Below are 26680 nucleotides of genomic sequence, written 5' to 3'. Positions count from 1 at the left end.
ACAAACAGAAAAAAGGACATAAAACTAAAAACTTTGGTGTAATTTAAACTAGAGCTACAGCTGGTGATTATTTAAGAAATCAATTATTTCATTTATTATTTGCATTAAAAAAAATTGGCACATTCTGCGGTTTTTCATTTTACCACTTAAGCTTATTTTATGAAATATTAGAAATACGTTAAAAAATACAGTACTTACATTACTTTCTTAAATAAGAAAATAAACATTTTATGCAACACTACATTATCAGTTATTTTTTGGAAAAGTCATACAGGATACATTATATGAAAAAAAAAAAAAGTTTTGAAACTATTCACCAGTTAAATTGTTAACTTAAAAAAAATCTGTGATTTAAAAAGGAGTTTGTTCACAAACACACGTGGTTCAACCTGACACTAGAGGGCAGCAGAGTTACAGTTTATCTCCTGTTATCATTCTGATTGTTGGGGTAATTTTGTTGTCAGGAAAAAAAAGGTTCATTTTATTTCACCCAGCAGCTGAAATGTTTCAAACTGGTTCAGTAACACTCAAGCCGAGGAGCCTTGTGTGTGTGCATGTAAAATAACAGCATGATGCTCCTCCAGTGTCGGCCTCACCGTCCTCCACATCAAATGCGTAGGAGGAAAGTCGCAGCGTTGTCCCGCAGTAGTCGCATTTGAAGCAGCTGCGGTGGAAGAACTTCCCCTCCGCGCTCAGCCTCTCCATGACGTAGACTCGCTTCCGGCAGAAGAAGCAGACGTCGCTGCCGCCGATGTTGACGGGGAACTCTTTCCTGAGAGAACCCTGCGAGGAAAACAGTCGAGTCAGCGTTTAGATGCAAACGCAGAACAAAAGGGAAAGCCAGGTTATTATGAGCTCAACCCTTTTTATACAATCTTTGAGCATTTATGTCCTTTCTAAATGAAATGCAACAATCAAAAGTAAATACTTCCATATACTTTCACCTAGAGACACCATTAAAACTTTAAAATGAAGTAATATCCTTCAACTATTTCTGTATCTCTGCTTGTTCATATCTTTTACCATTTTCATAAAGTCCCTCTTCAAGTTTTTGGTCGCTTTATGCTCATATTTCATTTTCATAACGGATTTCAATGATAGATTTCTTCTGATGCTACAGTGTGTCTCTCCAACTTTTTAAAAGTGTTGCTCGTCTGAACAACTCATGCTTACTCCCTCAGTTTTCATTCTTTCTACTCAGATCACACATGGAAACACAGGAATCTGTCAGGATTCAGGAGATGTAGAACTCATTGATGAGGGCCTTGCAGTTTTCTGGCAGATCATCCCAAAGTAATAAGGAGTCACTGAATTGGGAATCAGATACTAAATTGTGAAAGACATTTGAAAAAAAAAAAAAAAAAAATCTGCTCTGACATGTTTTTCAAACGTTTTATTTCCTAAACGACACAACATAAAGACAAAAGCTTTGACATCCTGACACAATTCATTAATTTTTATTGATTCTTGTCACTGTTTAGCCATAAATTGTCTGTTCCAGATCTTCCATATGTGCTTTTTGCCAAAACAGCTCAGATTACAAAACGTATGGGGTTCAATGCTTTTGAGTATTTATGCCTTTCTAAATAATAAAGAAGAACAATCAAACTGTGGGTGGATGATCTGTAATAATCAGAGTCAGCTGATTAAGCACAAAGGATTGCTTCGGTGCTTTCTACCCTACAGACAACATGCTTACCAAATCCCTCCTTTCTGGTTCATGTGTGGGTTTGGACTCTTCCTGAGACTGAAGCTGGCCGGCTAGCTGCTCAGCCAGGCTGCTAACTCCCCCTGTGTACATCCTCACCAAGTGCTAGCAGCAGCATGAGAGACAGTGAAGAAACATTAGAAATGACTGAAGGACAGGAATGGGACACGGAGAACAAAAGGGAAAAGGTGTGTGTAAGAGCAGAGGGAGAAAAGGCAGTTTCACACGACAGAGCTGTTTCCATGCTTGACTGACCAAGCGTTAAGAAGAGCTACAGCCGCCTCACTGAACAAGCTGCAAACAAAACTCAGCTCATGACAACAAACCCAAACCCCACTGAACTCCTTCACACAAAGTGATAAATCACCAGCTTGTATTTCTGTCAGTTTTAATCATCATGGCAAAGAAATCAGCAAATTCAGCTTCTCAGAAAACTAAAAATGTACATGAAAAAGACTTAAAGTAAGGATTACTAATGTGAAATGTTATGGTATAACCAACAGGAAGTCATTGCTGGGGAAGCTGTCTGTTCACAGACACTGTATCCACATTAAAGGAAAGTTGAGTGGAAGGAAAATGTGGCAGAAAAAAGTGCACAAGCAAAATGGATCATCTGCAGACAGTATCTGCCTTCAGGACTCGGTCTGGGCTCCTTTTGGATCTATGCAGCGCAGCATGTGGGCCGGCCTGCTGAGCTGCTCAGGAAGCTGTAGCGTTTTGGTTCTGATGTCTTGTCAGCCCATAGATTCTTTGTAGGGATCAGGTCAGGTTGTTTTGCTGGTGTTGCCATGGTTACCAGGTATCGGTACTTTTAACAGTGTGGGTCAGTACCAAGTCCTACTGGAACTTAGTTTAGCACTGCCATGAAACTTGCCAGCAGATAGAAACATGACGTTCTGTGACACATCCTGGTAGACGGTTGAACTTATTTTGGACCAGAAACATCCTGGAGGACCAGAAGACGACATGGATTATCAAATCATCACGAGCCCCCCGATGTTCCCCCAAAATGGGAGGAGTTTTGGCCCGTCAGCACCGTAATGCTACAACATTTTTCCTTCCACTAAACATTCTTTTTTTTTTTTTTTTAAGTCTTAAATAATATTATACATTTCAGAGAAACTGAATTTTGGCTGCAAGTCATATTCAGCCAAATCAACAGAAATAAACACTTGAAGTTTATCACTTTGTCTCAGCTTGAGCTTCACAGATGAAAAAATAAAGTTTCTAAACAGGAATCTAATCGGTGCCTCTGAAATGCGTAAGGATTATTCTTCCACAGTCACTTCAAGCAGCATTTTTCACTCTCACACACACAGACATGATGAAACACACAAGTTATGTGTTTCTACCTTCACAAGGACTTTGGATTGACTTCTATTCATCTCTGCACCCTAACCATGACCTTTAGCCTAAACCGAACCATTACTTGTACATATATAACTAACCATTAACCTAACATAAACTCAATCCATAGTCTTATCCAAAAACAGCAACCTTATGGAGGCCTAGCTTGGAAAAAACTGGCTTTACAAAGTGAGAAATGCTAAAAAAAAACACACACAAACACATTTAATGACTTTAACAAACAAGGACTGAAAACCAAAAGCAAAATGGAAGCTGGTTTCCTGCTCTCAACTAAAGCTGGTAGTTCATCTGGATTTGAAACAATAATCTTCAGATTTTATCCTATTTAACCTCTCAGATACAATTTTTATCCACTATAGCATCAGAATTTATTGCGACTGCAGAATGAGAAGTGCCAGAACAGATGAATGGAAAGCCTTTCTGTGATAATATTTAGAGTTCAGAGCCACAGTTACAGAAAAACACAACACAATTATTAATCACAGCAACAACAATCACTGTGCAGCAGGTTGCAGCTCAGTTTGTGTTTTCATTTCTCAGCAGGATGAAAATCTGCAGTGAGTTTAGTCGTGTTAAGCCATTTTGAAGCTAACTGTGGTGATGCATCTTGCTGGAACACCAAATGCAGGTGCAGTGTGTCAGCGTCAGCAATCCGTGCCCTCCAGGTGCGAAACGACTACCTGTCTGGAGCAGGCGGACGGGCGGCTGTCGGGGGGGCTCTGGGCGCGGGCCAGGTGCCATCGCTCCATAAAAAAACGAGAGGGTTTTTTCTTTGGCTCAAGAGGGAGAGAGGAAAGTTTTTATGGGTTTAATTTACATGAAAGAAAATGGATTTAACTTACAATCTAAACTGCTAAATAGTTCCAAAAAGGGGTTTTTTGCCTCTCTTGACCTAGTTTCCTTTTACAAAGTTCTATGAATTTCCTGAATAGATGATCTTTGCAAAGATGCTCACTACGTCCTTTTTCTGTCATCAATAAGCATCAGACATTCTTTCCACATTTTCCTGTCAGAAATGTTTCTCTTATGATTAAGAAATGAATCAGAGTCGTCTCCAGGCAGACAGAGAAACTCTTTAATGCACATCATTATCCATATAAGGAAATGCTTCCTGAGAGATTACCTCGAACATTTTAAGGTTTTCTCCCTTTAAAATATGATGAGTTATGCCCTTTAAGAATTGCATTTCTGCAAAGTTAATGCTCGCCATAGTGTAACTTGTATTCTGATGCTCTCCTATAGTCACTTGATTACATGCTTAGCATACCGGAGAACAAGGGGTCGTTTACAGTTTTCAGCTGTCTGTGTTAAATGGGGGATTCACCTGCGGCCCGACTCGCTTGCCTTCCAACTGAAATTCAAGTTGTTCAGCTCTTTCCTGAATACTAAGCACATATATGGGCATCTGTTCAGAGTCCAGAGGCCTCACTGGCTCCTGCAGAAAAGCAGTTGATTTAGTTACCAAGTGGAACTGCAGGAATGAAGCACCAAGATTCAAACTTCTGGATCAATTAGCCGAGCTTGTGGCGCAAACTGAGCCCGTCATTCATGCAGTAATTTAAAGCAGGGTGTGTACATGATGCGAAAGGATTCACTGCACTTCGTAGGCAAATGTGGCACAAGCATCTGTCACAAAACTACAGACTTCACTTTAAATAAACTCAGAATGTGAAAAATTAAGGTGAAACTTCAATTACGGTTTTATTTTCAAGGAAAACTGTTATTTTTTGGCACTGCAGAGGGTGAGTCTCAGTCTGACCTTTCTGGAAGCATCAGGGGAGGACAGAGGTGAGGCTGGGCTCGGACTCGGGCCTCGGCTCGAGTACCACTGCTCTAAAAAGAAACGGGACGGCTTTTTCTTAGGCTTCCGGGAGGCAGAGGAAGGTTGAAAGGGGAAATTAGATGTGCAGACTCAGCAGAAACGTTTTGATCTGTGCAACAAATGAGCCCAAAGGTAGAAGAATGTCCATGCATGCTGAGCACCTTTGGTGGTTTATCAGCTTTGCCCTTAAACCTGGAGATGAGGCGGTCGGCCCGCTCCTGAATACCAGGGATGTGAATGGGAGCGAGGTCAACTGTGAGTGACAGCTTCCCTTCCTGTTAAAGGAGCTCTGGTGAGACGTCATGGTTGGCTCTAACAGGTTTTATGAACATACAGAGATGCAGTACTGTACCCTGTGTATCAGAGGCCTTTCATAGTATTCAAGCTCCTCTTGCTCTGGGGGTAAATTCTTGAAAACAGAAACGAGTAGAGAAGGGTTTCTAAAAGCAATTTCCCATCTTTTACAGACAACCTGATCTCTCCACAAAGTTAACGTGACACTGATGGGAAAACACGGAGAGCAGCTGGAGTAAAGGGAGGCTAGAGGAAGGTCTGCTGTGGATTTATAGCTATGGGAGGCAGACAAACAGAAACAAACAGCAGACTTTATGTCACCTCTGAGTGAAGAGAGAGCGAGGAAGTGGAGGAGGAGGAAGGGAGCAGAATGGTTTTCTTTGGGCAGCTCCGAGAGCCCGAGCTGGACGTTTGTTCTGCAGCACTTCTGGCCTTGAAAAGTGAGGGACAGGAACAGCAAATTCAGGAGAGGAAGAATAAAACGATAAGATGTGCAAAAGTAAATATAACTGAAGAAAACAAGTCATAATAAACCAAAAGTTTATTATAGCGTTAAATGCAGCAGAGCTTCTAGACCAGACGTGGGGAGAATCGACAAGTTGGATAGGAAAACAACTGTGGTGAGCTTTTAGTTGGTCTGCAACAATTACAACAAAGACTAATTAACACCAATAAAAAACCACACCACACACACACGCACACACACACACACGCACACATGTTTGCGAGGCTATCTTTGTGGTGACTTTCCATTGACTTCCATTCATTTCTACTGCCTAAACCTTACCTTTACCCTTTTCCTAACCCTAACCATCACATACCTAACCCTTACCCTAACCCATACTCAATTCAGACCTTAGTCCTAACTCTGACCCCTGACCCAAAAACAGGGTTTCCCCTTGTGGGGACCAGGCTTTGGTCTCCACAAGGAGCATTTGGTCCCCACAATGTAATATGTGTCAGGAAAATCGTCCCCACAAAGTATTACAAACAAACGCACACACACACACACACACACACATACAAAGACTTGCATCTTTACAAATTACTGGGATGCTGAAATTATAAGCCACACTCCTGTGCTCTTGCTGCTAAAGAAATTATCTGAAAAATCTAAACTGACCAAGACCCCCGACAAATATTTTGAGATGCCCTTNACACACACACACACACACACACACACACACACACACACACACAGGGACTTGGTTCGATTGGAGATCAAAGTTGAAACATTTGTTACATTTTCAGCTGCTGCAGTTCTCTTTGTGACACCAACCAAACCCTTTGAAAAACCTGTTCCCCTCTTCATCTGTGGGGGCGCTGCACCAAAAACCACTGAAGGAAACGCTTGTAGGATTTTTTTTTTCTCCTGCTAGTGCTAGTCATGCACGTTTGTTTTGGTTGCATTTACCCAGAATGCCCTGCAGTGTGGTCCTCTTCCTGTTTTTGGAGCGGTCCCCAATCTGCTTAGATTCAAACCACGGACGAATTCACCTCAACCGAACTGAGACGGAGGTTTGTAGGCAGAACAAACTTAATTTTTTTGTTCTGCATCAGAGTTGATTATGCATTCACGCCTCCCCAGTCAAACCAGACTTCCCAGTCAAACTAACAAGAGTTCAGTGTGAATGCACCCTACGAATCCATCTGAAAACAGGCTGCATTTCACACTAATTAAATGCGACTGCAATCAGACATTGTCTGAATGGTTTCTGACTCCAAAGCGACTTGTCATGATGACTTCAAAACAATCAATGAGCGTCTTCCATGAAAGATACGGCGGCCATGGAGAGCAGCCGTCACTCTGGCAGCCAAAGGGCTGGAGGATCTCTGAGTATTTGTGGCTTTGCAGCAAACACTTTTCTACAGAGTAAGAATATTAACCTTCACATATTTCATACATAAGTAAGATCAGCAAGATGAAATCAAATATTAGGGCAAAGGTACGCATCTAATCGTTAGTAGAAGCAGAAGCCAAGGCTATCCTGGGAGAAACATCCGGAGAAAACAATCCGTCCTTCACTTCCAATTCGTCTTGGCGCCTCAGTATTATTATTAAGAGTCGATACTGGGAATCGTAATTGGCTAAAATCGGTATCGGCAGATTGGAGCATCACTTGTTATCGATCACAAAACAGTATTTTTTTATGCAACTGCAGAATTATTTATCATTGTACACTAAAGGTGCACGTTCTACATCTTCTCTACAAAAGCTGTGATCTATGATGGATCATCTAAGGATGTGAAGAGTTTCTAAGGGCTGGAGAACTACAGCGCTAACTAACCATACCTGATCCCCTCTGCTGGGCAGCGTCTGACATTTGACCATTTCTTTGTAGCGAATGCTCAGCTTCTCCTGCTGCTGGGTGCGTCTCTGAACCAGAGCAGAAGAAGCACGGAGGAGATGGCACAACAGACACAACGTTCGCTCAACACACACACAACGCAGCACAGCTTCCTCACTGCTGGTTAATCAGATCTGCATCTACCTTTCTCCATGCAGGGACAGGAGCCAGGCGCACTGGCTCGTTCACAGGGTTCGGTGGAGGGGAAGGGGGCAAAAAGTGGTCCAGGTTGGGCAGAGAGTCCCCCTTTAATGGTCAGGCAAACATGGCAGTGGCCAGAATGAGAGACAGAACAATCATGCAAGGCGTCATGGAACGGTCCAGAGAGGAGGTGAGGAGAGGCCAGGGAGAAAACAGACAAAAGAAAGAGTCACAGGCGAGTGGAGGAGAAAATAAAGAGTTTATGATGATGGTGTCAACATATCAGGGAGCAGAAGAAGCTTTGATATGGAGGAATGTCATGGAGGAGACTAATCTAAATAAACAGAGGAAAACATAGGAAATCTGTTTTGTTTGTTTTGTCCACTTGTAAATTACCAAAAAGTTTTTTGGGTTTTTTTATTTGGCAAAAATTTTAACTCGTTACTTCAATTCATTCTCAACAGGAAGAAAGACCTTTTCCTTAAAACCAACCCAACCTTTCCTTAAAACCAACCTAAAAGAGCCTCGTTTTTTTAAGATAAGGTAAAAGAAACACCGTTTCCACAGAGTTCGGATTCAGCAGTAATAAGCTGTAAAGCACGGAGATTGCATGGTTTAATTTAATCCCATAATGTGGGATTAATCCCATAATGTGGGATTAAATTATCAACCTCAGCCAGGTTTTACATGCACTTACAATAATACTGCCGGGATTTTAACACAGTTAAATTCTGCTTCATCAACTGATCTGATGAGATACTGGAAAAGACTATTACTGTGTTAAAGTTACGCTAAAACGAGTTAGCCTGTCGGCAAAGCTGTGAAAGCCTAAAATAACATCTCAGAGCTAAAGATGTAGCAGCTAACGCTAATGTCAGTGTCACGGCCTGTCCACTCAATAACCAGCACAACGCAGAAAAGGATCCGGTTACATCAGCGTCCAGATTTCTAAAGAAGATCCATGAATGACCACTGAAACACTGGAAAGCTGAATGAACAGAAAAACAAGCTGCTCTCATCTGATGGTTGAATAATCTGATGAATAGATTAAAAACTATATATATTCATCGTTCCTATCCAACAATTCAGCACTAAAAAGGGTTTTTGAATTGAGAATGTTGGTTTAATATCAGAGTATGGTGTTCAATGAAAATGTGACTAATTAATTATATGCTGCAATTATTTTGGTTAAAAATGTTAAACGAGTCAAACCACTTTTATAATTTTGATATAAAATATTGACTATTTGTCGAGTGTTTTGCTTAAAGAGCCTCATTTAGGAACATCTCCTAGCTTCTGTTCTTCCTATTTACACCCATCTGGATGCTTTAACGGGGTTGTGGTAAAGACAGTCTGCCGTTTTCACATTAGGTTGGGATGTGCAAAGGAGACCAAGCAGAAGCAGTTTCACACATCTGGATTTCTTATGCAGTTTTTCCCAGTTTGATCCACTCCATGTTTCCGTAGGAAACCCAGGACACGTCTCCTTTTCAGAAACTTAGCCATCCCACTGCTCCTCACATTACACATCATCAGCAGCCAGCAAACCAAAGAACTGTGAATCATTCGGGTCCAGTCAGCACAGCAAGGTCGCCCACATGACTCGGAAACAATCATCTGCTTGACCGGTAGCGTTCTGGACTTCAGCTCATTAATACCGCGGCCTACAGCTCGGCCGGGTCAAACAGAAGATTCTGTCACCTCAAACCAGATGTGAACATGCCCCGCCTGCAGCTGCAGGAGCATCAAACACGTCCTGCATGTTTCCGGCGTACCTGTCGCTTGAGGCCTGCAGGCTGAGCCGGGGCGTTCTCTTCGAACTTGGCCAGCAGCTGAGTGGCCATCACCTTCACTTTGTTGTGGTTTCCTGCAGCAGCACAGTCCATTTTTCTCTCCGACAGGACAGCAGGGACAGACGGCCGTTCTTCCCGACAGGACCTGGAAACATCCTCCTTTGGAGAAACAAAATAATCCAGATTTGGTCAAGTGAGAATAATTAGTTCATTCCAGATGGATGGTCTTCTGAACTAAGAATCACAAGTTTCTCTGTCAGACTCACTTCTTCAGACTGACTGGTTTTCCTCCTTTTGCCCAAACCGTCCACATCCTTTTCCTTTTTATCCTGTTTACAAAATGCGAGGTGTTATTTTGACCTGAAGCATGAGCTTAAAGATGAAGAGTTGAAAATAGGAGCTGAAGGTTTTGTAGTTTAGGTGTTTTGTGTGTGTGTGTGTGTTTTACCTTGGGGTTTCTCTTCCTGGAAATAGCGATGCTCTGACCCAGCTTGCTGAGGAAGGAAATGGGAGACTTTGTGCTGGAAATCAGCGCAGCTTTCTCCTCTGGACTCAAGTTCTGGTTATCTGAACAGATTCAAAGGCATAAAAGCAGATCACATCAGAAACGGAGCAGAACATTTTTCCCACAGAAAAACTCAAGCAATTTTCACACATTTTAAGACAGATATAGAAACTTATCCACCAGTACACTTTGGAGATTAAAACAATAGAAGTGAACAAAACAAAGATCATTTTAATTCACAATTATTTGATGTTTATCACTGTTATTAATGATGTCTTGTGATAGTATTCTACAGCAGAAACAAGAAAATAAAATATAATAAATTGTTATGCTTTGAAACGTCTCACTCCGTACACCCAATTAATCTGAGAACAAATCACCAATTTAACTAAAAATAACCAAATTTCATTATACTTTAATGCTGCTTGATGTATCAAATATAAGATGAACATTAGGAATAATAAATATTCATTACTTTGAAACAATCCAAACAAAATGTTTTAAGGTAAATGAGCTTCCTGCGTAAGCAAAAGAAATACAAAGAAATTTTCAAAAACATCTTTAAAAATGTTCTCACCAAGTTCAGAACTGGCATTTAGAAAATATGAATAATTTTAGTAATTTTAACTAACAGAAACGTTTAGTTCAATTCAGCTTCAGACGGTGAGAAAGAGATGTCCACGTCTTTTTATTAGGTGTCAGTAATATTTGTTTAATACAAAACTGTGCAGTTTGAATATCAAGCACTTAGTGAGCACCTGGTTGAAAGTATCAAGGATTTTATCAACAGAACGAACCCGGGAAACAAACCAACCAAACAACATGAGTCACAAATACAAGGGCGACTGTGTTTTCCTGCCGCTCACCTCCAGGTGGCACTGTGTCCCTAAACATCTCATAAAACTGGCTGAGGTACATGACCATGGAGAGCTTGTCTGGCTCCACCACTGAGGACATCTCCTTGCCGGTCATGCATGGCGAAATGCCAAACTCCTTCTCTGCCACGTCGAACGCCAGCTGATTGTTCCTCTCATGGTTCTCCTCATCCAGACAGTCAAAGTCTCTGAGCAGGAAAACAAAACCCGGAACAGGGAGGTACAGTGAACACTGAATGGTGCATAAACAGCTAAAACCAACCTGATTTTAATCATTTATAAAGATAAAAACCAATAAAAATATGTTTTCTGTTGCTAGTGTTTGGCTAAAACATCTTCAGTAAGAAGCTGAGATGTTTTAATGATTAATGTTCGTGATTCATTTATTTTCTCCGAAAAATCAATTGGCTAAGTTTGGTTTTTATTGAATGTCATAAATATTAAAATGTTAGTTTTCATTACCATGTTCCTATTTAGGGTTGTAGTTCCAACAACTGAATCAGAAAGAAAATCAAAGAAATCAAAAAGATCAACTGAAAAAAACTCCTATTGACTAAGAACATTGATGCTGCCGGATTATTACTGTAGTTATAGCAACTCTAAAGCAGCATATCACATTTAAAAATAAAAATTAAGAATAACAAATGAATTTAGGTGACAAAAATATCTCAGTAAAATCCAAATTATGAAGGAAATTTAATCCCAGTTTCAGTGATATGATCCAAAAGGCAGATGTGAAGTTGCTCAGCTGGACTCTTCTGTTCTTTGGAACCGATTCCTTTTGTTTTCAAACCCACATCGTCCTGTTTTTAAGCCGTTTCACCTCACCGCTTCAATAAATGAGAAAAAAAAAAAACTGAATTTCTTTGTTCCTGTGACTGGAACGTTGAGGCAAAACAGTAAATGATGTGGGCCGTAAACACAAAACAAGCAGTTCAAACTTCCAGAGAACCGAAGGATCCTGCAGTTCTCAATGTTTTTACCAGATGATCTCATGATTTGCAACCAGATTTGAAACCAAAGTTTGGCTTCTCCAACCAAGCAGACCCCCTAACTTCTCATGTGGACGAGGTGCCAGGGAGTCTGGACTAATACAACCACTGACGACGCAGCATTTCTGCACTGCTAACTGCTGTATACTTTGTGGAAAAGCTTTACTGTAAATGTCATCATACTTCAGCCTAAAATACTCTTAACATGCATCATCGATACATCTCAGCTGAAACATGAAGTCCATTTAAAACCATAAGCATCCGAACATCACATCAGGGACAGAGTGAGACCTCCCTCTGAACCCTCTTTACATCCATCTTGTACATGAGAACGCATGAACGCGGTTCTGTTGAACCTCCGTTCATTACTCTGTTCCTCCCATCATCCGGCCAATCAGACGCAGCCGAGCATTACTCTGCAAAGGTCAGGTAGGACACAGCCACTAATAGCTTCTAATGTTAATTGCAGCATAACCTCCAGAGGGTAATAAACCCCATTAGACGCAGCGGATGGAAACTGCGCTGTTTATGGTGTGTGTGATGGTGAGCAGAGTGTTTATGCATCTATGGGCTGCAGAGGAAGGTTTGGTTTGAGGAGGGCTCCAGTAGCAAACCCGGCGGGACTTCGTTAACCATCAGTTTAAAACCAAAAGCCCTGCTGGGTGATAAAAAACTGTTTACGAACACCATCACTGCAGGCTGAGCACCAGGCTAACCACTGGGGGACATACTTGGCAGTGTTTGCAACCAGGAATAGAAGAACAAACAGAGTGAGTGTTAAGCAGCTGACTGCAGGCTCCATCAGAGCAGAAAGCCAAACTACTTAACATACTGCAGAGAACAGAGCAGCAGGAAGGCATAAGACTACGCCTCAAATTAGCTACGGAAAATAGCAGCTTATTAGCCTTTATGTTAAAGGGGCACACAGTGCCATTTTATAGAATAATCACACAACTATATTAACTTCAGTTATTAAAAACTTAATTGTATATAAAATATGACTTAAAAGAAATTTTACTTTGTAATTTAATGCCTTGAAATTGGGTCTCTGTTTCTTTAAAAACTCTTGCTCTTTCTGAAACTCCGCCTTCAGGAAGTCACCATGACGTCACTCCTCTATTAACCCTTTAGCGAAGTTTTTACCAGTGTTGCTCTGACAAGTAGCTCCTATAATGAGCTCAGGAGATGTGCAGTTCCACCAGATGTTTGCTAATTGCTGCTGGCTAGTCTGAAGGAGCCGAGGGGTGCTCTGTGAGGCGGAGGCTGCAGCTCTGAGGAAGAGCTGCGCCTTGAAGGCGGGGCTAGGTCCAACCAGGCGGGTTGCCCAGCTGCATGGTTGTCACGGAGATTAAAGGATTTCTTAAATACGCATGAAGGAATCAAAGCAACACTACAGGTATGCTTTGATGACAGAATAACATTATAATATGATGCAAAACTCAAAAAAGTCAATTTCACATAATGCTGTCCCTTTAAAAATTGGACGTTTTTCAAATATGCATTTCACTGTACTCAAGAATAATTGGGAACATATTTTGCTGTATTGGACAGATCAGTGACACCAAATAATAATGCATTGGTCATGTAGCATTATTTATTCACTCCTCAGCGATCTTATTAACTAGTAAGTTTGTAACAGAACATCAGAAGAAAAGCAAATCTGCCATCTTTCTTTGTCACTCTGCAGGTTCTGACTCCTGCTACTCACATGAGATCGGGTCTGTATCGGTGGATGAGGGCGCACAGCGCCAAGCCGCTCTTCCACGACATGGTGAGGTCCGTCACGCTGACGTTCCTGTATCCTTCCGTCTGCCTCTGGCACCAGTTCAGCAGCTTACTGGATCGAGCAATGGATTCTGGGAAGAAAAGACCAAAAAATAACTAAATAAAATGTTGGAGTTAAAGTAGCAGGTTGAGTGGATCTGAAGGATTAAAAATGGAAAGAAATGCAATCAGCATAACATCGCTGTTACTGGGCAAAAAGTCATACGACTATTGTCATCCATGATCCTAAAGGCAGCGTTAGTATCAATCTCAAAACACTCAATTTTACTGATTTATGGGGAAATGGATGCAAACAAGAAGTTAGAGGTTGCAGATTTAAGAGGGAATCTTTAAAACAAGCTGCTGAAAAAATCCAGGAAGACGGCAGCATATCCGGCCGGGTTAGTGAGTCACGAAAGGAAACGTGTGCAACTCGTCCACAAAGTTCTCACATTCCACCATTACCTTCACATTTCTTTCTTTATGAATACAAAGCAGGGAGGGTTTAAAACTGTTAAAACTATTAGAAAACTTGAGGAACACCATGCATTCAGACTTCGTGTTACCTTGAAACTGTTTGTCAAGCAGGTAATTGTCTGGAGTGAAAATACAGTCATTCATTATTTCATTTAAACAAAGTGATGTCTCTCTTCAACACATTGTAGATGCACTGCTAATGCTCAGCTAATTAACATAACCCCAGGAAGGAAAACAGAAAGATAAATAATACAGACCATTCCGGGCTAGCTTCGGCGTTGACGAGTTGATCACATTCTCAATTTCAATTCGGATTTCCCTTCCTTCTCCCGTGTCAAAGAGGTGTCGCACCTGCAGCATAAACATTGTTACTGCATGCCAGACTGCAGACTGATGTCATTACAAAATGAAGTGAAGCTTTCCTCATTTTGTCACATGACAACCACAAGATTGTGGTTTGTGAGCAGTCAGACTCACCTGACTGGGCCTGAGGAAGTTAAGGCTGATGTTGGGGTAGCGTGTGGTCGGATCCACGCTGTACTGACTGAAGTTCTTACTGACATTTTCCGGTGTTGTCTGAGGCAGAAGCCGGTATATGCTCTCCCTAAAAAACAGAACAACACAGTGAGCTTTCCTTCCCTGTACTGGACCGGCTCATCTCAGTCCATTAACAAACCATTAAAGCAAAGCAAAGAGACATGCTGCACATTCAGCCACATTCAGGCCATATGAGAGCTTCTTATCCCATTAGTACTCAGAGAGGTGGGACTGAAGCTTTAAATCGCAAGCGGGTACAGTTCCTAGTAAAGCACTTGGAGATAAAAGCGAGTATCTGAAGAGGTGGATTAGGAATGTGGATCTGTGTGTAAATCTGAACGCAGGAACAATGTGAATCTTGGCACATGTGTACGAGTGTTTCCACATCCGCACCTCTCAGCCAGAACCTCCAGAGGAGTTTTTCCCTGCGCCCAGCTCTTCACCATCCAGCCGGAGTCCATGGCTGCCAGGAAACCGCGAGCAATGCCGGTGCCCATGGGCCAGAACGGCTGCAGAGAAAAGCACATTCATTTACCTAATATGGTCACACTGCAGCAGAGGAAACTAAAACTGTCCTACAGGATTTCACAATTGATTTTTATGTTTTCTTGCAATCAAATCACTGATTTTTGGGGTTATACTTTAGAAAGTTTGGCAAGAAATGTTCTGTGATATTTTGTCCTCATCAAACATCTTTCAAATCTATGAAAAGAGATTCTAAGAAAAAAGATTTTAAAAACGACCAGATTGTCAGAAATATTTCGCACTTATGATGCTAAATGTGACTTTTTGCAATTTGCCATAGAAGAATCAAATACTGCCACCTACAGGTGGGAGTAAGCAAACCTAATGTTTTTGATTATTTTTGAAGAAAATTTGCAATAAAGTTAGAGTTATGCAGTAAAATGAAAAATACAAAGATCTGCTGATTTTGAATTAATTACAAAACTGAAGTAATTCAAAGATATTAATTGTATTTGTTATTTATTTATGTACATGAATTTCTAAAACAGTTCACTGATGTGATATTTTTCAGATTTTATGGTGATGTATTCCAAGAGTTTGATGTGCAAACTGACCAAAGGAGCTTTTCCTAAAAGATATTTTACAATTCCTCTACCAGTTGCTCTTGTGGTTATATTTGATTATAACTGTAATTGAACAATTACAAACGTTACCGGTCCGATAGAGAACAATCGGTCCTCACCTCCAAAAGGCTGTCGCCCACTAGTGCCACCAGCAGCTTGTGGCCGTTGCGCTGGCGGACCATGGCAGCGTTCTCCGAGGCGTACATGCATGTGAAGTCGAACATGGCGACATCGGGTTGGCCGTAGTGGTTGATGGCGAAGTCCAGGGTGGGCAGCTGGTGGTTGGTGGAGAAATCTGCAGCTTCACGCGCATAGGACAGCAAGGCAGCCTGGTCTACGTTAGCCCTGGACAGGAGCAGCTCAGTGTCTGCATAGTCCTGCAGGACAACAACAGACAGAACGGGGAGACTTAACAACAGCAATCAGATTCTGACGCCTTTTACAGCCATGTTTCCATCAGACTCTCATGCGAATTTTGAGCAAACATTTAAAAGATCGCAACTAATGTGAATTAGGCGTGTTTGCACCTCTTAGTTTGGAGCGAATTAACCAAGTTACAAAAAGCGTAATTTTCATCTGATGTGGAGACTATGCAGGGCTGCAATAAACAGGAAGTAGAGGCTGCAAAATATCTACACACCTCAGAAAAGTGGAGAGTGAGCTGGATTTTGGGATTTTGAAATTGATCTAAATTTTGTTCCTACCAGCAGCAGGGAGGGTTCACTACATCAGAACTTATCCATCCAACGTGCTGCTTTAGAGCCTTAGGTCTTTGTTTTTTTGTTTTTTTAGAAAAATAAAAAAACAATCACCAGCTTTCTTTAAAACTTTTTTACAAAACTGAGGAAGTCATTTTGAATTTTTGGCATTTCCATCAACCTTTTCTAATGCAATACTTGAAAATATACTTGCAGAACATGGTTATATTACGCATTAAGAAGCAATTTTAGGCTTTAATAGTATTGCTGATAGGCTAACTCCTTTTATGACTATTAGATTAAAGGGGCATGAAAGTTTGGGAAAAAACATGAAATATTCTGAATGTGTCAAAACTTTCCAGGTAACAGTGGAGAATCCAACCTCAGGTAATTTAAAGAGCTCCAAAAATCCTGACTCAGTCTTCCAAAACTGAACCAACTGTAAGGAGCTCTTCCATAACACACAGCAGGGTTATGTGTTCACATGAAGGCAGGCATTTAAAGGGTCTTTCCTGTTTCCTGAGGAAAGTGCCCAGAGAAAGGAAGCCACCGTCTACAGTGAAGACATCAGCAGTCAGCGAGCTGCTGAACGCTGTTGGCTCGGTTTGGCCATTAGACCAACGTTTGGCCAAGTCACACAAAGAAGAAAAAAAGACAAAATAATGAAAGAGAGCCACAGGAGTGACATTCTTCTGACTGGGATTGCTTCTGCGTGTTCGCAGCTTTCATACTGGGTAAAGAGGAGCAGGAAGAGACACCAACGCTTTGATCACTCACATGCAGAATGACTCCTTTCTCCAGCAGGCTCTGTTTTTTGGCAGTCATCACAAAGTAATGTGTGTCATCCTTGTAATACACAATGTTTTCCAGGTCAATACCTAAAAAGAGAAGGAGAAAAAAGATGGATTGTCAGAAACAGAACACAATTCTTCCCCCTGCTGCCAAGGCTGCCAATCCTGTCGTCATTTCAGGACCGGAGCAGCAATTATGGGATTCAGAGCGCCGAGGACATTGTCTAGTCAGCAATAAAACTGCAGCAAGGCTGGCAACTCAAACAAAACCCAGAATTATTCAAACTATTATAACATTTGTATTTATATCTATTGTTTTTTTTTGCATGCACTGCTTCCATATAGCAGTAATTTATAAAATTAACAACTATATCATCCTGATCTCAATTATTATACCCTCAATATCATTGAAAACATTAGTTTTATTCTAGCCTTTGCAATGAAATAGTTCCAATAATAATCTAACAGTGCAAATTTTTACTCAAATTAATTTGTGAACCCTATATACAATCCAGAGTGACCAATACGACTGTCACAGTAACAAATTTTGCTGGACAATATATTGTCTCAGTAATTATTGATATTTGTTACTTCGGTTTCAAGTGAAATGTCTGCAGAAACTGAGCAGCTGCCCGTCGGTCACCTGTTGCCTCCCTGAGATCTTGAAAGAACTTCTGATTGAAGATGAAGGCCACGCCGCTGATCTCCTCCACCTTCGCCTCCGCCGTTGTGTTCCTGTTGATGAAGTTGGCGGTGATGGCGATGGCGAGCTTCCCCCGGAACTCCTTCCGTCGAAATCCTGCAGAAACAGAGGAGTGGATCAGTTCAGTGGCCGCGGCTAACAGACCCGAACGGTTACATTTCAGAAGGAAAACATACCACCAGCTAGAGCAACTCACAAACAATATCTGCTTTCAGAACGCTTAAATGTTACCAGATGTTCTGTTTCTGGACAATGTAAACAGTTCCCAGCTTTTCACGCCATATGCATGTATTTTGCTGAAAGTGGATAGCTCAAGCAGAGGACACGGGTTCTTTTTATGGAGTCAGAACTCGGTAAAGGCTCAGCGCTCAGACAGGAAACAAACAGCCAGCTCAACCGTTCCTGTTCTCTTGTTCCAGGACAACAAACACGTTGTGAAGTTTAATGTAGCAGCTCAACACAAACAAACATGTAGATGTGCACAAGCGCTCACGAGGAGCAGAGTGAGGTCAGCTGTCCATCTGCAGCTGCAAACCAGTGACATCATAATCACTGACGAGTCGGAGAGGGAACAACAAACGGCTCTGTTTGCTGTTAAAGGGAGCATATCAGGAAAAATATACTTATTTTAACACATTTGATATGCTTTTTGTATACTTTAAGTCTCCAGAAGTACAAAAAGGTTGAAGTTAGTCTTCTTGTGCTGCATTGATCTCATTGTATTCAGTTTGGGTCATATTTTCAGTCTGTTCAGGTGTCTCTATTCTCTATTTTGAATTATAACGTCAGTAGTTGCTGCAGAGCCTCTAAATGATTTCTTGGACTTCCTGCTGGTCACCATTTCTGTCATCCAAGTTAAAGGTTAAAGCTACTAACAGATACGTCAAACTGTTGGGTTGTTGGGGTTCATTCCACCGTCCCAGCACTGCCTGCTGCTTTGTGACGTTACATTAGGAAGGTTTTTAAAATGGCTCATTTTCCAGACACCAAAAAAATTACTTTTTGCCACAAAACAGCTGGGTGTTTTTTAAATGCTTGGGCTGTTTTTAGAAGCAGTATGAACCCAAATGGAAGTACAAAAATGTGGGAAATGTGAAATTTGCATAATAGGTCCCTTTAGTGGAAGAAAAAAGTGCATTACTAATGCTTTTCCTCCAGTCTGTGCATGCAGACTTGCCTGGTAGTGTGTTCCTCCTTCCATCTGCTCCAATGATGACATCGAACTCCAACTCGCTGACAGGGTGTGTCCTGGGGTGGACCTCAGCCCTCCAGCCTATCCCTGAGAACAAACAGCATGTGTAATCAGATTGAAATGCATCCGCAGCGCCAGGCTTACAGCAGCCCAGAGATATTTGCTTGATGAAACCGATACAAAGCAGCAGTTCGAGTCTTACTCTCACTCTCCTGGTCTTCAGGCGGCTCGATGAGTCCCTTGAACTCTACGTTGACATGGATCTCGATCCCCAGCAGGAGGGCCATTTTGAGCAGCATTAGCTGAAGCTGACGAATACCTAAAACCCACAGAGAGAAGAAACAGTGTGGATTAATCCCAGTAAGCACCCGGTGTCTTCATCCATGGCTCTGAGGGAAACCAGAGCTGCAGTATCAAATGCACTCACTGATATGATCGATAGCACCAGCGCAGAACTTCCCATAGAACTTCTTGGCCCCGAGGCCCCTGAGGTCGTGGATGGTGAAGGGCCAAAGGTGCAGCACGTTGTTTCTGGAGAAGGCGTCCCTCTTCTCCAGGAGCACCACTCTGGCCCCCAGGAAGGCCAGCTCGATGGCTGTCCGTAAGCCACATGGCCCCGCACCGATGATCAGACACTGAGGACAGGCAGCAGATTTACTGACACGGCTGTGATTAACGGGCAACACGCCGCCTTTCAGCATGCCCAAAATCCACCTGCTTCCATACATAAATAGGGTTTATGGTGATACAGATTACATGGATTGGCTGATCATTTTTCAATTTAGTGAAAGATGCTGCTGGCTAAGTGAAATGGCAAAAAAACCATAAAATTTAGACAAAAACATTCAAAAAAAAAAAAAAAAAAAACTTGCAGGAAAAATGCAGCAACTGTTCAATCAGAACCACAGCTGAGGAACCTGCTACCAGTTACGATATTTAGCAGACTGAAAACTCATGAACTTAAATTACACAGAATGTCAAATACATTTCATAACACTGCCTATATCAAATGTCAGTTAAAAAAGGAAACATTCAAAGTCAAATGTAGATTGCATTCAAATACACAATCCAAAGTTATAGCTAGCTTTTTTAATGAGCAAACCCTTTTGTCCTTTGACAGCGCTAAGACCCGCCTCCCGGCTCTGATTGGTTGTTTTGACCAAACAGAGTTTTAGATGACAGTTGGACCACATGGAGGAGGCAGCGAAGCTTCAATATCTGTCTCATCTTTTAATGTCATGACATGGTGAAAGTTTTAATATACATGTAAAAATAAAACCTAAAGTTATCGCCGAACCCAGCAACGTCCATCCCTGAAAAAGGTCCACTAGCCTGATAAGTTGTATTATTTTTCAGGTTGTTTGCTCAGCTGTCTGACTGTCACGCTCATACCGCTGAGGCTTGTTTTAACTGCTCCAGGTGTCTTTTTTATTCGGAGCCTCAATAACTCACCATTCTCCATCAGATGCTTGTTGTTTAAGTGTCATATTAAATTAGTTGTGTTGATGCATCTTGACGTGTTCACAGCACAAGGTATTTTCTATCGCCTGTATTGCATGTATTCAGTCACATCATTCTGTAACTGAAGGTATTAATTCAGAGGGACAGAAGACTGAACATTAGAAATACGTTGTACACAGGGGGACTAAAAATGTCTTAAATGATCAAAGTTTGTGATTTTAATGCAACGGAAAGAGAAAAAGATCAAATAAATACTTCTGTAAGGCAATATTATCTTCATCTTTTCCAGTATTATTGCTGGTGATTTATTAAAGGTGACCTTTCACACTTCCCTGAACAGGTTAGGACAGGATATGTGCTACACAAAACAGGTTCAATACTTTTTTCACAAAAGCTTTCTTAATTAGATTTTAGCTGCTCAGTTCTGCCTATTTTCAGCTGTTTTAGGGCCTTTGTCACTTTAAATTCAGATAAGCTGCTGTTGGCCACGCCCCCTAACGCAACGTTTACACTCACACGGGAAAATGAGTGCAAACAGATGCACAAATATACAACTGCACATCTTTGAGAAGTAGAAGTGGAACCTCCTGCACAACCAATAAGAATGCAGCAAGTTGTTTCTGGCTGGTAAGTAAACAACTCAACACTTGTCTTTTCCAGCAGCCATTATACAGAGGATACAGTAGTAAAACCAGATGACGTAGTGTACCAGAGCTCAGCTCGGGACTTAACATTTGGGAGGTTTTTCAAACAAACATTAACCTATTGCCAAAAACCAGGTAGGTTTTTGTTTTTTTTTTTCTTAAAAGCTTGAGTTGTTTTTACAAACAGTTTAGACCCAAATGCAAGTAGAAAAACGTGCAAAGTTTGAATTGTCATAATACATCCCCATTTAACATAAACTAATGTTCTGAAACGTCCTGCTGCAGCTTTACAGGAACGATTACGTTTCCGGAGGTTCAGCTCACCTTTGTGTTGGCACAGACACGTCCCTTCTTGTACTCCTTCTGGCAGGCCCTCTTGTCTAACTTCACCCAGAGCGCCTTCGCCTTCCAGTAGTTAAGTTTGGACTTGAGCTTGTGATAGAAGATCCTGTGCTCACTGGGCTTCACCTCCAGGTGCTCACACAGCTCCTGGAAGGCCTTCAGGGTGCCTTTACACGTCGTCGCCTGGACAAAGTTGTCGAACAGGACATGGGACTGATTGGCCCCATCTCCTCCAGTTGCACCAACACCGCCATCCCCCATGGTCCAGACCCGTGGGGGGCCGTGGGGGCTCTTCACCCCCACCTGAGGCAGGGGCCCAGCCCCAGCTGTGAACCAGCTTCCCTCTGGTGGAGGGCTTTAACTCCCGGCCCCCAGCATCTTCATTCTGAAAGACAGAGAGAAGACGGACAGGATTAAAAAAAAGAGCTAAGAAAAGTTGGGTTTGCTGCAGCCAGTAGCCTCATATTTTAGAGTAACAGAGTTTTTTCTGTAGTACCCAGAATGCATCACTGCAGAACTACAGTAAACGTGTTAAGTCTTCCTGATGCAACAGTTAGCAAAACTCAACTATAAAACTGAAACCATGAGTGAAAGGTCGTTCCACAGAATCACTTCCAGAGCGCAAACTGTACAAGAAGGTGAGAAATAAATTTGACTCCATTTAAGGCAGAGGTTCCCAAACTGTGGGGCGCGCCCCCTAGGGGGGGCGCCGTGTCATTGCAGGGGGGGCGCGGGAAGCCGTCTGGATGAAAAAACAAAACAAAACATGAACACTGTATGCGCTGGGTTTTTACCTTAGAATGGCCAACTCTCTGTTATTCCTCTGTCAATTTGATACAGTAGAGGCTTCCACACTTCCCATATCTGTGTCCTCTGTCACTTTTATCAGTTAAAACCGTTTAATCCGTTGTTAACATGTGGTAACCTGTTTTTCCGAGCCGCCTTTAAACGCAACATGAGCGCTACGACGCTCGCGCTGGGTTTCCACCTGTGAAGGAGACCTGCTGCTGCTGGGCGGAGCTACGTAGGTTTGTGTTAGAATCACGGCAGCAAACCAGCAAAACACAAAGAACTTTTCACAGTTTTTCCCTCCAAACTAACCGACTGAGTTGAGTAAAGCTGTTGGATGCAGGTAATGTTAGCTAAAAGATGACTAGCTAATGTTAGCTAAAAGATGACTAGCTAATGTTAGCTAAAAGATGACTAGCTAATATCAATACAGAACCTTAAGCTTAACAAGTAGCTTGTAGGCTACCGATGTTGGTGTCTATTTTCAGCTACGTACATTCATTTTGCCCCCAATGAAGTCGATGCCCCCCCTCCCCTGTGTCGTTTCAACCAGACAGCCATTTGTAATCCATAGGGGGGGCGCAGAACAAAAAGTTTGGGAACCACTGATTTAAGGTGACATGTGCTGAAATGCAGGTTTTGTCATTGACACATGGAGGATATCAATTTAGCACATTAGCACTAGCTTCTGCCAGATAGCATGGTGGTAAAGTCATTTAGCATTAACAAAACTAATGTTATTAGCACTTTAGTGTTCACCATTACTTACTAAAACTATTACTTTGCTTAGTTATGGTTAGGGTTAGAGTTTCATACATTTTTAAGACCTTGCAACCATGAAACTTGTGTTTTAACTCATTGTCAGATTAGCAGCATCCTAAACCGTCCAAAGAGTTGAGGTTTAATATTTTTTCTGTGTATATGACATTAATCTGAATTCATGAGGTGGAAAAGATAAATTTACAAGAAAACTCACCATTTTAAAGTTCATTTAAAGATGACTGAACTTTAAAATGAGATGTTAGACACTGATGCTACAGAAAGCCAACAGGAAGCACACAGACCAGTCAAAATGACTCCAAACAGAATCTAAACACCAAATTTTCAGCTCAACACCAAAAACAAACACATCCAAGAAGCAAAAGGCTGAAAACTACATTTACAATATTCCTTCCCATCGGAAGCATTTAAACGTGCAGCAACATGCTGCAGTTAATTCTCATGTTTTAACATTTTATTCCTCACGGGGACAAGATCATTCATGTTCTCTGGCATGTGGCTTTGCTGATGCATCTGGAACGTCTCATTGGATTTTCTGTCTGAGTGTCTGACAGGAAAAATGCATCAATACAGCATTTAAATGTCAGCTTTACTCCACAGATAAACCAGAACAAAAGCATAACAACAATGTAGAGAGAATGAAGGAAGAGAAAACAGCAGCAGCAGATGCAGTGATGACTGAAACCACGTCATGATGGTCTGTTTAAAACCAGCAGCAGCTCTGCTCTGCATTCAGTCCCTCAGGGAAGAAATGTAGAAACTCGTCCAGCTTGTTTGAAGTTCATAATGGTTTTTAAAAAATGCATCGTTTTACCACAACTGTGATAATCAAAAAAAAAAAAAAAAAAAAGATAAGAGCAGTACTGATTAAAATGAGCATGACTGGATGAAAAAAATCCAGAATATCTGCTCATTTTTAGAAAAAGTGGATAAAAGAGGATAAAATTTATGCAACTCTTTAGTTAGGATGTAAAAACCAGTAAAGAAATTTAAAAAACAAAACCACTGATGATACAAAATCATTAAATTATTTTTAAAGGAAAACCCACTGACTTTAAATCTCTTAGAAACTAGAAACAAACTTCAGATTTCAACCTGATTTAAATAAGTTATCAAAATACTGATCTGAAAATAATCTTTACGATTTAATCCTGTGTTCTCTCCTCGTGAGTTTGAGATGCAACATCCAGCATGTTGAGGTAATTCATGAACACATGAAGTCCTGGCAGCAAATGGTGATGAAAAGAAGGTGGGTAGAGATGAGCAGAGAGGTCAGATGAGCACAGAGGTCAGAGGAGCACAGAGGTCAGATGAGCACAGAGGTCAGATGAAGGATGAGAATGAAAATATATGCACTAAGGTTCAACTTGATGCTTTGTTTCTTGTTTAAAATCCTTTTATTAATGTTTTTTTTAAAAACAAAAAACAAAAACAGGCTTCCATTAGGGGAGGAGGAAGCAAATAACGACAAAATGACCTAAACTTTTACACACCATCAGGTCCAAAAACCAAAGATCTTAAATCAACTCTAAGATATCGAACAGTGAATTTCCCAGGTAAAAACAACGCACGTCCATCAGGAAGCAGCCATTACAAAAGAACTGATGGACTTCCCTCCCTCTGTTTATTCCTTGTTGCCTTAACTGATTTTATTTCGGGGTTTTCTGTCCTGTCACCTTAGAACATTTTTATTGTTTGTCTCCAAGAGTTTTATGTCTGTCTGCCTATTTTTAACCACCAGAAAGCACTTTGTGTGACACTTGACTGCACAAACAGACTCTATAAAAAAGGTTTCATTGATAAATCTGAAGATGCGGTGAAGGAGAAATGTTTTTGAATGATGTGGTTGAGCTGGTTGCTCATTCTGAGCACCTGAAGGACCTGGAGATGCTTCTCAGGCAGGTTGTTGTAATGACAGGCTCCTGAGTCGGACATTAACCACAACAAAGGTGACCTGTAATTTGAAAAATGAAAGCCTCCTGCGATGGGAGCACACGTACAACAGCAGAGGAGCGTCAAGCTTTTCTGTCCTGAAAAAACGTCACTAATAAAAGAAGAAATCTCTTTTGTCACATCCAGATTTCCCTCTGGAAACGGCAGGATTTCACACATCCCAAAGATTCTCCCAGGAATTACAGACATCCATGTCATCCTTCACACACAGCAGCAGCCCCCTCCTCTGTACGCAAACACACTCAGAGAATGCCTCTAGTTTTGTTGGCTGAATTACATCATCCACAGACCTAAAAATAGATCTGGAGATTAGGCCACCAGGCTGCACGTTTCACATGGAGCTTCTGAGTCACAAGCTGCACAAACCAGACATGCAACACATATTCTATGCAGATATTACCATGCAAATATATTTACAGATGACTGCGTTCTGACCTGATCTGCTCTTTCACTGTTTTAGGATGTTCATATTTTTCCTTCTATTTCAGATTTCTGCTGTTTCTTTGTTTCCCTTGATTCTGATGCAAGCTGCAAATCTAAAAAGTTTGAGAAGAAATAACAAAACACTACATTAAGTTATATGAAAAAATAATTTTATAATTTAATTGATCATTTGCATTGTCACATTAATGTTCTGAACAGTTCAAATCTGGACCTTCTTAGAAGAACTGAGTCACTGGGACGGTAATGAACCAATATAATAATTACCAATAATGATATCCAAACTCAATATTTCTTCTATGGCTCATGACCAATATTTATCAATATCATATTTTTTTCAGAAACTTCCCAGACCACCTAAAAGCAAACAAACTGCCTACACCGATTCTCTGCTTCATTTTAGAGCTGCACTAATAATCATTTTAGTAATTGATCATTATGATGACTAACTGATTAATTAGATTTTTTAAAATGGCACATGATGCATATTTTTCATTTAGCCACTAAAACTTTTTTTATATAAAGTTAGAAATACGTTAACACATTAAAAATAAATAAGAATATGAAGCGAGTGAAGCTAAAGCTGCCACTCGAGGAGTTTTGGGTGGAACATATTTACAGACAAAGTTTTATTTATTTTAAATGCAAAATGTTTACATTTTTGTTCAGTTTTGTTTGGTTTAATTGCTGCTTTGGCTATGTTGTTCTTTCAGGAAATGGCTTTTTTGTCTGTATGGATCAGTGAACTGATATTTGATAACTAAACTAGTTAATTATTTTTTAAACAATCGATTCCTCATGATTAATAAAACTAATCCGATTAATCGTTTGAGCCCTACATCAGTAAAACACTCTAGCCCTGTGCTAAATCAGTATGACTGTCATATGACCAACCTCTTCCTGAAACATAAAACACAAAGATGGAACAATCATTGGTTGTTCACATCAGCCCAGTTTATCCATAACGGACTGATACCAGTATTGTAGAAGGCGACCAACATCAGCCGATACCATCCATAGTAATGATGCTTTACCTGTCAACTTTGACCTCAGTTTCTGTCTCCGACACTCAGGAAGAAGTGGTATAGACAGAGAATATTCCCACACGGCTAGATTTAAAACCAAACTACCAGTTAACATGGGCTGGCATCGTTCTTGGCTCTGATCCTGTTGG

General features: G+C 41.1%; 1 protein-coding gene across 2 annotated transcripts in view; it reads right to left on the bottom strand.

Moving 5' to 3' along the window:
• The window catches only part of mical3a (microtubule associated monooxygenase, calponin and LIM domain containing 3a), a 98874-nt gene that overhangs the window by 34321 nt on the left and 37873 nt on the right, over positions 1–26680 (bottom strand). For both annotated transcript variants that reach the window (XM_016672044.1, XM_016672042.1), the window contains exons 2-27: positions 21526–21928; positions 19524–19731; positions 19299–19415; positions 19082–19183; positions 17845–18000; positions 17188–17288; positions 15832–16089; positions 15018–15133; positions 14565–14691; positions 14345–14438; positions 14177–14206; positions 13555–13702; positions 10846–11042; positions 9923–10041; positions 9741–9803; positions 9457–9633; positions 7685–7786; positions 7486–7569; positions 5514–5624; positions 5251–5307; positions 5060–5173; positions 4836–4940; positions 4401–4511; positions 3757–3852; positions 1700–1813; positions 597–783 (exon numbers count right to left, since the gene is read on the bottom strand). In XM_016672044.1, coding sequence (XP_016527530.1) covers positions 597–783; positions 1700–1813; positions 3757–3852; positions 4401–4511; positions 4836–4940; positions 5060–5173; positions 5251–5307; positions 5514–5624; positions 7486–7569; positions 7685–7786; positions 9457–9633; positions 9741–9803; positions 9923–10041; positions 10846–11042; positions 13555–13702; positions 14177–14206; positions 14345–14438; positions 14565–14691; positions 15018–15133; positions 15832–16089; positions 17188–17288; positions 17845–18000; positions 19082–19183; positions 19299–19415; positions 19524–19731; positions 21526–21804 — 3373 coding nt within the window. In that variant the 5' untranslated portion in view covers positions 21805–21928. The remainder of the gene's footprint in view (positions 1–596; positions 784–1699; positions 1814–3756; positions 3853–4400; positions 4512–4835; positions 4941–5059; positions 5174–5250; positions 5308–5513; positions 5625–7485; positions 7570–7684; positions 7787–9456; positions 9634–9740; positions 9804–9922; positions 10042–10845; positions 11043–13554; positions 13703–14176; positions 14207–14344; positions 14439–14564; positions 14692–15017; positions 15134–15831; positions 16090–17187; positions 17289–17844; positions 18001–19081; positions 19184–19298; positions 19416–19523; positions 19732–21525; positions 21929–26680) is intronic.

This window comes from Poecilia formosa, unplaced genomic scaffold, assembly GCF_000485575.1.
Source record: "Poecilia formosa unplaced genomic scaffold, Poecilia_formosa-5.1.2 Scaffold55, whole genome shotgun sequence".
NCBI lineage: Eukaryota > Metazoa > Chordata > Actinopteri > Cyprinodontiformes > Poeciliidae > Poecilia > Poecilia formosa.
The sequence above is the reverse complement of the archived record's forward strand: the minus strand, read 5'-3'. Positions and strand labels throughout refer to the sequence as shown.